We start from the raw sequence: 10,514 nt of genomic DNA, 5'->3' as shown, positions 1-10,514 counted from the left end.
AAATCTCTGAAATGGAAACTGCATAATACGCAATTGCTGTTATGTCATTTTCATCTAAGACTAGTTTCTCTAGCACAATGCCAATATGCCTAGTTTGTAAAGATATCGTCAGTTACTCAAGTAAGAAATTAAACGCATTTCAATTAAAAACAAGAGTCTAAGTTACTAAAGTAGCGAGGAGATGTCAATTAGAGACGTGTTGCATTTCAACTCAACCTCCTTGACAACTACCACGGGAACAAGTGAACGCGCAAACCAGTACATAACTTTCCCATTATTAATCTCAATCTCTGTTATAAATAAAGGGTTTTATAAGAGTTATGGTGTAAGAAAAGTGATTGTGTAATATTAGAGAGATTCGTTTTGTGTGCCATAATTTTTTTTTTTTACTTCAAAAAGTGTGAGCCCCACGAGATATTGTGTGTGTTGTAAAGTTTTTCTGGTCACCTTAAAGGACAAACTAAAACTCCATAAATAAAATAACCAAGTCATACTTTTTTTTTTCCTTACACAAAAATTTAAAAACATTATTCATGTTGGAAATGGACAACACACAAATCGAAAACGGAAAAGAAAAAAGAGAGAGAATAGACACAACGATTTACCCTGGTTCACCCAATTTAGGCTACGTCCAGCTTGTCTGTATTATATTCACCTCACCGCCACTCGTTACAAGTCTCTCGGTTTACAAGGCAAATATAAATAGGATTACAAAACCCTAACAGCAGCTATTAATTGTCCCAAGCTCAAACTGCTAAGAAAATTACAATAAAACAGAGGCCCACAACAGTACCTAGCCTCTACAAGCCTCGGGGCGCTGCCCCCCGGACCCCCACCCGCTCACCTGGGAGCGGAAACCCAGTTGCCTTTCTGCTGACCCCGATACAGCATGCGAAGTATGAGTCATACCCAACAAGTCGTACATATTATCATTTGAAATTATTTTTGTTGAATAAATATTATTTTCATTTCTAAAAATTAGTTGCAAAAAACATAAAATTCATTATATATAATTTTCCTTCTCTATCTAATAGAAAAAAAAATTGATGATGCAAAGTTAGAATAACTAATGTAGGATTAACGAGTTAAAGTGCTATGGTTCAACTGATGTTAAATTTCTCTGGGATGGTTCGTTCTTGATTGAGACATATTTTATTAAACTTTTATATGTAATTGGAAAAAAAAAACAACTTTTATTAAGACTATACATTTTAACTTTACATTAACATAATTGCCCACCACTTTCTTCGTATCACTTTTATATCAAGTAATGGTGTTTAACTTTCGGATTAGTACGTGTATTGCATAGTTTAAGAATTAACAATCAATTACTATAATATGGTAATTAATTAATACATGTTACTATTCCAAAATTATACATTGTAACAAAATTATACATTGTAACATGTATAAAAATATTAGGAAAAATGTGTATCATTTTAAAAGACACATTTATATTATTTTAAGTGAGAAAAAGAGATAAATCATAGAAGGGAGAATGAGTGAAGTTTTTTTTAGAACGTGAGTCTCATATCTTTGTGAAAGTGAAAGGACATAAGATGTGTCATTTAAAATGACACAACTTTTTTTCAAAAATAAATAAATATAAAAACAATGTACATCAGTCATTTTCCCAGAAAAAAATAATTTAAGATCTAGGAAGGAAAAGGGGTACTTATGTAAATGCACTATGTAACATACGAACTACCTACGACTATGAGGGTTCACCTTCTTAAGGTTAGTTCACATGATTGCCCGAACCCGAAAAAAGTCAGGTGGACATCAGGCTCTCTCCCACTTCATCTTTCGACACGTGGCACTGTTGTGATTGCGAACACCCCTCCTTTCCTTTCATTCATCATTAGTCATTAGTCATTAACACTTTTTAAGGTTTCTCTTATATTTCTTCAATTTTCCAATTCTATCCCCTCATTTTTCCCACCGTCCGATCCAATCCTACTTTTCACATCAACCGCATTCTCATGGGCAAGTACTTTCCCACCCCTAAGATTAGGTACACTTTACGTGTAGCACAAAACTTCTTTTTCTCGCTTACGATACTTTTACACACTGATTTTTAATTAAAGAAAAAATGTTTATACTTTTTAATGACACAATTTATATTCTTTTATTCTTATAAGGAGGTAGGATTTAGATCTTTATTTTTTTTGTCAATTTTCTTTCTTTCTTTATTTATCTCTTTCTCTCTCTTAAAATGACACAACTTTATATGCTTTAAAATGATACGTAATTTTCTCTTTAATTAATTAGACTAGTTTTGTTTAGCCATGTCCTTATCATTGTGTGTGTGTTAGACAAAGCACAGGCCACAGGTAGAGAGAGAGAGAGAAATTTGATTTTGTAGTTCCCATTAGGGCTTGATAAGGATGGTTTTTTTTTTTTTTTTTTTTTTTCTCAGATTCTTAAGGAAGGAGAATGAATACATGTAGCTCTAAGTACAACACTTGAAAGTTGAGATAGCTTAAGCACAAAAAACCATAGCTTAGTTGGAAACAAAAAAAATAATTGCACTGATTTTATATATTCTAAAATTAGTATTTACAGTGAGGTGGATATTTGAGTGTAAGAAAGAGAGTTAGAAGAGAGAAAGAGAAGAGAGAGAGAGAGAGAGAAAGATGGGAAGGGGAAGAGTGGAGTTGAAGAGAATTGAGAACAAGATCAACAGGCAAGTGACCTTCGCTAAACGAAGGAACGGGCTTTTGAAGAAAGCTTATGAGCTTTCCGTTCTTTGTGATGCTGAGGTTGCTCTCATCATCTTCTCCAATAGAGGAAAGCTGTACGAGTTTTGCAGCAGTTCAAGGTATTCATTATAATGCAAAATATCTATATACATATAAAAATGGACACAATACATAGAAGTAAAAAACCTCTCTCTTTCTCTCTTTTTGTTTATTTCTTCAAACACCAAATGTTATGTGTGTTTGTGTGTGTGTGTGTATATGTATATGTGCACATAAACATACAAGCACCAAAAAAGGAACCGCAGAACCTTTCTTGTTCTTTACACCTTTCCCTCCCTTGGTTTTTTTTTAAATGGTTTTGATTCAGCTTCCAAGATCTCCAAAGCTCTCTCTCTCTCTCTTCCTTTGATTTTTGCTGTTTTCAGTGATTGAAGAGGACCAGCTAGAGTTTGATAGCTTCTGAATTTTATTTTATTTGCAAGAAAAAAAAATGAATGAAAAAGTTGATTTTCTTTTTTCACTGTTTGAGTTTTTCCGTTTCGGTGAATGTCTTTGCGTTTTTAGCAGGTTGAGTATTTCTGTGATCCTATTGCTGTTAGATCTGCAACTGGAAACGCAATAAACCCAAGGAAATATAAATACAATAAAACAACATAAGATCACTGTTGTATTGACCATTCTTTCTATCTCAGTTTTTTTTTTTTTTTTTTCTCTTCCTTTGTTCTTTAATTTTTTTGGTATTTCCCCTTACCCTTCAACTTTCTCTTTCTTTCCCTCTTTTGGCTCTCAACCCAGCAATCCAAAATTTCTGTTTTTGCTTCATTTGTGTTTCGAGCAGATCTGGTTCAAAAGCTTTTTCCCAAAAGCAATTTGGGGTCTGGTACCTCACAGGCTTCTTTTCTGTGCAATTTTCAAGTGTTGGGAAAAGAAGCACATCATTAAATTATTTGTTCTATGTGTGAAGTTTTAGCAGCCAGTGTCTGCTTTTGATTTCAGTGTTTAAGAATCACTGAAACAACCTAAACCCACTTCTCCTTTCTTTTCCATTTTCTTTTATTGAGGAAAGGAACTCTCTCATTTGCATCCCTGAGCCTAGCTAGGGTTTCTTCTATTTCTACAATTAGTTCTTCTTCATTTTCTCAGTATCTGTCCATTTCTTTCTTCTCTTCTCTTATTTAAAGCTTCTCTCTCTCTTTTTTTATTATTTCTTTTCTTTTTCTTTTTTTTATATTATTTATTTATTTATCTTTGTCAAGCATTATAATGGGACTTCTCTGCTTTTAATTATGTGGGGTTCTTCTCAGATTCCCAACCATGTACCAGAGAACAAAATTGTGTTTTCAGTTTTCTTGGTCACTTATCTTCGTACGTTATTGAAATCAGATGTTTGATTTGATGTTTTCTTTTCAATTGATCATATCATGATGGAGACATGTTTATTACAGTTTGATACTTAAGTGAAATCAGAATCAGAATGGTCTTTTCTCATAGGGTTTCGAGTGAATAACATAACCTCTATATCTCCTCCTCCGTTTTCAAGCACACACGCACTGACATGTTTTTCCATTCAGTTACGCTTCATAGCTAGCTAGTAGCTAGACATATAAACATTTTCAAGACATTGGCTTTCATTTCAGATTTGCTTTTTCCGAAGCTTCTTACTTGCTGTTGTTTTGTAGAGTTTTCTCTCTCCCTGAAAACAACTCTGGTTCTTTTAAGATCTGAATGAACTGAAACCGAACATTGCTGTACTACATGCGTCTAGTTCTGGGTTTGAAAAACGGCACATAAATGAGCTATCTCATATTATCCATAGGATATCCGATTTCCTTTTCATGCTATTAATTTATTACTAAGTTTTATTAAAGAGAAAATCTTAATTACCAAAGTAAATTTTAATTATGCAGTAACTTGTAGTTTTCCTCTTGGATGTGTAAGTACTATTTCTAAGTACATCTGACTTGAAATTTTGGAATTATATTATGGTGCACATGTTTTTCAGAATATATATTATTTTATGTCAATGTGCAGCATGCTCAAAACGCTAGAGAGATACCAGAAATGCAACTATGGAGCGCCTGAGGCTAATGTGTCAACAAGGGAAGCCTTGGTATTGGTGAATCATCCCACACACCCTATTTACTAGATTACTCGTGCATTTCACTTGTCTAATTTGATCACAGCTATTTCTTTTTGTTTTCTTTTTTTCCTTTCATAATTACATGGGAATATGGAGGATATATAGAAGATAATGCCTCTAGCTGCAGCATTTGGCCTACCCCATATCACGAGTTAGCTAGGAATGTGTACTAGTCCAAGAAATTGGAATAGTTTTTATTTTATTTTAAAAAGCATAGTATTATTTAAATAAAATTACCATCATATTATAAAATATTACTAGTTTAGGTTATTGTACATAGTTTAAAGACAAGAAACCGACTGATCAGAAGACAAATATAGGCATGCCCCATTGAGTGAATTAGTGCAATCACAAGAAAATGATATTAAAAATCGTTTCTTTGTTACTTAACCTGACAACAGTAAAGCCTCCTAGCCTTCTCTACCATTTTTTTTTTTCTTATTCCATTTTCATTGAAAGTAATACTTTGTTACAATCCTCCTTAGACTTTTGTGGCATGTGAGGTCGTGTTTTTGCCCCAAACCTTGTTGCAGCTGCAACTGCGCCTCAGAACTCCTGTTCACACAATTCTCCACCAGATCATAGTTCTGGTGATTGTTGCCTGAAACATCAACTAGAATAGAACTTTTGCCTTCTTTTGTCTCTATATAGAAAATAATGATGTCATTTTCTTTCAATTGAATTTATTTATTTAACTATTGTGAAAACAAAACTTGTGCTACTACTCCAAGCGAAATGTAAGGATCTTGTGGTTGTCTTAGAAAATCAAGTTGATGCCATTTGATTGATCTTTAGGTTATATTTGGATGGAATGGTTTAGAAAGAGAGGATTAATTTTTCGTTTCTAAATCAAGAAAATAATAAAAATTTTATAAAAAAAATAAGGAATTATTAAAATGTAACGTGATAATATGTGATCTTGTTCCTTTCTTTTTTTTATATTATCTAATGGTTCTTCCATTATTCAACTAGCCGGGTAGACCACATGGACAACAAAGCTTTCCCTATCAAATTTTGACACAGCTGCATTCTCATGAACTCAAGTGATCTTATTCCTTTCTAAGTTAATAATAGTGTGCATGATAGTTGAGAATAGTATTTCAAAGAGATTATTGGTATCCCTACTTAGCTTGCCCACAAAACTACTTGTTAGTTCTTTACTAAATACTTGCCTACACAAAAAATATAGATCATACCAAATACCATTGGCACAAATGATAAGGAGTTTGTGTCCCTTAACCAGAAGACTCGTATTCGAGTCACGGGCATGTAAAAAATGATCTTTGGTAGAGTCGTCCCCTCTATAGAATCTAATAATGTTCAAACTGGACTAGTCCAAAGGATGAACCAGTTGAGGAGGCTCCAAAAATATGAATCACCATCAAGTTAATTGCTTTAGGGCATAGTTGTCCATGACATCCTTAAAACGAGATTTATATATGAATTACTTATGAACGACTTGGTGAATATCTTCCTTTAATTATGTAATTGCATTGATTTTGTTGCCATCCATACCATGACTGTAGGAGTTAAGCAGTCAACAGGAATATTTGAAGCTGAAGGCTCGTTATGAAGCTCTACAACGTTCTCAGAGGTATTGATGCTCGATTATACTGTAAATACACATGCTATATAATACGAAGTCATTGATTTATTTGACTGATACTCTCATTAGGAATCTTATGGGAGAAGATCTTGGCCCTCTAAGCAGCAAAGAGCTCGAGTCACTTGAAAGGCAGCTAGATTCGTCTTTGAAGCAAATCAGATCAACAAGGGTACTCAAGTAACCAATTATTGCTAATTGATAACCATTTAAAATTATTTAGAAAAATCGGATCATACATTCCTTATCATAAATCAACCCTAGCTTGGTGCATTTTAAACCGTTATTTAAGTCATATGCAATAAAGAATAGAAGAAACAGAAATAATACATATAACTGTTTCTCACTCGGAGTAAAACATTAAAGACAAAAAATAATAATAATATAATTTCTTTTTGGGGTGGAGAGGGGAATCTGCTTTGTTTAGATGGGAAAAATCTTACGGTTTACCAATAAAGTCTACAGTTGATACATGACTGAGTCGTTTAAGCATATTGTACTGATAGGGATTCAATCTCTCGTCATGTGTATAGAAAAAACTTTATTAATAGTGTTATTTAAGTCATATGCTATAAAGAGTAGAAGAAACGGAAATAATACACGGATTAACGTAAAAGTGTGTGGAGTCATGGAAAGAGTAGAGAGGAAAAAAAATATGGTTTCACACACTTTTATGTGAGATAAAATTATCTCTTACAACATGAGAAACAATAATCTCAATGATATATATAACTGTTTCTCACTCGGAGTGAAGCATTAAACACTAAAAATACTATAATTTCTATCCCTTTATGTCACATAGTTACCATAGACATTAATATGGAAAAATGAATATTCTAGAAATGAATTTATCTTTCTCAAAAAGTATATAATATCAAGTTATCAACGTAAAAACACTCTTACATCCCTGAGAGAGTCGTCTGTATCAACTCTTTTCTCCCGGTTTGTGAATGTGTGCATATGTATTTGTAACTTTGTTTCTTCTACAGACCCAATTCATGCTGGATCAGCTCACTGATCTTCAACGTAAGGTATGAGAACAATTTTCCTTTTCTTTTGTTAAAGTTTGCAAACTTTTTCCTCAAGCTCCTCCCCCAGCTCACCAGTGTATGCCACCTGTGAAGGAACACTTGCTAAGTGAGGCAAACAGAGCTCTCAGACAAAGGGTAAGAAATATTTCAACCAGCTTAAAATTAAATAATCGCTCAAATTACGGTTCATAGTCCTGAATTATAATTCATACATTTAAAAAAAGAATAATGACATAATAGGTTAAGATTAGGAAAATAGAGTTACCAAGGGTTACATGCATGGACGAAACAATTTCCAGGAAGATATGGTTAAGCAAAATCAATTTCGAATGCACAAATTAATAAGGAAACAGTGACCAAAAACTGTTTAACAAGTTTTTTATCCAAATATCACGCGAACAGTGTTATTTTTCAAATGCACTAGAAACGTGACACGTCAGCAAACTGAGTTCGTTACAGTGCTCAGCAAATTTGCCCACGTGGCATATTGAAAAATAATACTATTCGCGTGACATTTGAATAAAAAATTTGGTGAAAAGTGATATTTTAGTTGGTGTTACAATTAATATGCGCTTCTCAAATACTATTGAAATTTTAGGGGTTAATGATTGCGACTCTTGTGCTGCTATTTTGCAGCTAGAAGGGTATCAAATAAATCCACTCCAACTGAATCTTAGTGCAGAAGATATGGGATATGGCCGACATCCAGGTCAAACCCACCAGGGTGATGCTCTCTTTCAACCATTGGAGTGTGAGCCAACGTTACAAATTGGGTATTTACTCTTCATTACAAAATTGATCCTTAGTTGTGGTTCTAAATTGTTCCATACTGTTTCAAGGGTACTAAGGTATTTGTTGTAGGGATCAATTATATATGCTGGCATGCATGCATAGTTGTTGGGATTTGATATACACAATAAACTATAAATAATGTATTTTGCACTAGTGCATGTTGATTTATACTTTGCAATCATTAATTATCTTAATCAAGGGGTGATTGGCTGAAAGCACAATCTTGAATCATATTTAGATTTTAATTATATATTTTTAACATTGTTGAAATTTGTTTAAGCGCAGATATCAGCATGATCCAGTATCAGTGGTGACTGCAGGCCCAAGCATGAATAATTACATGGCAGGATGGTTACCATGATAGAGAAAGTGTGAAACGTAAAGATCCTGCTGCTTCAATTTTATTTGAAAGGAAAAAAAAGGAAATTTGTAATAGCATGTAATGGACTTATACAAGTGTCTACCATCTAGGAACAATGTAAGCAGTGTTTTTGTGTGTGCGCTTAATTTCATAAACTGCAACTCCTTGCTTCGATATCACTCTTTAGTTTTTCCCTTTCCATAATAAAACAATTGTTTGCACCCATTTGCCTTACATTACATTGTAATATCTATGAATGACCTCACACTTTTGCGTGTGCCATCTCTTTAAAAGTAGTGTTTTTCTCTGAGCCCTAGTAGTTTGCTCCCTTATGACAATACCCACTATGTTTAATTTGCTCATTACAATTGTTTGCAGGTAAAGTATTTATCTTTCAATCCTAGCTAGTTTGCTCAATTATGACAATAATACTTAATTTGGTTTAGCTTACTTTTTTATTTTTACCAAAAAAAAAAAAAAAAATGTTCTAACCTTTTTCTGTTCTATTATTTGATGGATGTGAACACTTTGTATATGAAATGATGCACTTACAAATTTTTTACTTTCAACTTCTCACAGAATAATAATTAAGTGGTGAAAAAAATAGCTACTTAAATGCAAATTAATGAATGTGTTTCTCCTCTATCATTCGTTTATTTTTCTATAAAGAATTTGTGAATGAGAAGTCTGTATGTACTCTGTATATATATAATTTTACCACTGACATTTAGAGTTTGGAAACATTAAAGTGTAGGCTATGTCCTGTGTGGGCCAAAAGCAAACCCCTTGTGCGTATCCAATAATTAAAAGTAACGAAACGGTGGCTTTGAATTGTTGGGGAATTTTAAGTGCAATCTTTTAATATATATCACAATGTATTCCAATAATTAAATTTACCTTTATAGAAATTAAATTACTCATGTATTGATCGTTAATTAGTTTACGGTGACACTTATATTTCACGTCAAATAACATGTTATTGTTATCTATTGAGGTAGGCAAATGAACCTTTAGACCAAAGCCAAGACCAAGTCCAAGAGGCGCAATATATGGAAAATGCAATTAATTAAGATTCGAAGAAGATATGGTCCCACGTCACGGAAACATTCTTATATTTTGTTTAATAAAATTGAAATGCGTTGATATACACATAATTTTAAATAAAATTTTGACTGTTGAGAATATGGCTTCTATTAATATTTTTCATACTACTATATACACATAAATATATTGAAGTTATATAGATTCATATGAGATGAAATGAAAAAGAAAAAAATAATATAAGGAAAAAGTGTTTATTCTTTTAAAGGACACAATTTACATCATTTTACTCTCATAAAGAGGTAAGACTCACATTTTTATTTTTTTTGTCAACTCTCTCTTCTTTTTTATATATCTTTTTCTCTCTATTAAAATAACATAATTTTATATCCTTTAAAATGACACACACTTAACTCCAAAGGTAGCTCAGTTGGCAGCTGAGCTCCCAAGGGATTGCTTGGTGCAGGGATCAAACCCTGCCTCAAACAGTTTCTTGAAAAATCTTTGGGGACCAGAGGATAAGACAAAAATCTTCGGTTTGGGGATTAGTCTCGTCCTTTCTTCAGTTGCGAAGCTTAGTGCACCCACCATTACAATGAGGGGCTAGCCCAAACGGGCCGTTTTCATAATATAAACTCCAAATAGCTTTATATATGTAGGAGATAAACACGAGAAATATTAAATGTTGCCATGTGGATACAACCTTATGGAACGTGCATTATGTATCATGGTGACGTGTACCAATCTCATCTTATTGCTTGGTTCCAGATAAAGCACCCTCATTTCTTGCTTGGCATTCCAACCCATTTCACTTTTCAAAATCACTTTACCCTTTTTTTTGTTT

General features: G+C 33.1%; 1 protein-coding gene across 3 annotated transcripts; it reads left to right on the top strand.

Moving 5' to 3' along the window:
• The first annotated feature begins 2,481 nt into the window (after nt 1-2,481).
• Nucleotides 2,482-8,629, top strand: LOC133285521 (MADS-box transcription factor 1). Of its 3 annotated transcripts, none has more exons than XM_061482765.1 (8): nt 2,482-2,821; nt 4,734-4,818; nt 6,372-6,436; nt 6,518-6,617; nt 7,435-7,476; nt 7,570-7,611; nt 8,113-8,249; nt 8,554-8,629. In XM_061482765.1, the coding sequence occupies exons 1-8, from the start codon at nt 2,637-2,639 to the stop codon at nt 8,627-8,629; spliced, it is 732 nt and encodes a 243-aa protein (XP_061338749.1). In that variant the 5' UTR covers nt 2,482-2,636. The 3 variants fall into 3 exon arrangements, with proteins under 3 accessions (XP_061338749.1, XP_061338748.1, XP_061338750.1); XM_061482764.1 differs by having other exon boundaries at nt 6,369-6,436; XM_061482766.1 differs by lacking the exon at nt 7,570-7,611 and having other exon boundaries at nt 6,369-6,436.
• Nucleotides 8,630-10,514: the final 1,885 nt, after the last annotated feature.

This window comes from Gastrolobium bilobum, unplaced genomic scaffold (assembly GCF_033153095.1).
Source record: "Gastrolobium bilobum isolate Gb01-03AN ecotype WA unplaced genomic scaffold, APGP_CSIRO_Gbil_v1 utg32472, whole genome shotgun sequence".
Taxonomy (NCBI): Eukaryota; Viridiplantae; Streptophyta; class Magnoliopsida; order Fabales; family Fabaceae; genus Gastrolobium; species Gastrolobium bilobum.
The sequence above is the reverse complement of the archived record's forward strand: the minus strand, read 5'-3'. Positions and strand labels throughout refer to the sequence as shown.

Coding starts and splice junctions, on each gene's coding strand:
- LOC133285521 (XM_061482764.1), top strand. CDS start 2,637: ATGGGAAGGGGAAGAGTGGAGTTGAAGAGAATTGAGAACAAGATCAAC. Junction 2,822..4,733: donor GAGTTTTGCAGCAGTTCAAG/GTATTCATTATA, acceptor GTCAATGTGCAG/CATGCTCAAAACGCTAGAGA. Junction 4,819..6,368: donor CAAGGGAAGCCTTGGTATTG/GTGAATCATCCC, acceptor CCATGACTGTAG/GAGTTAAGCAGTCAACAGGA.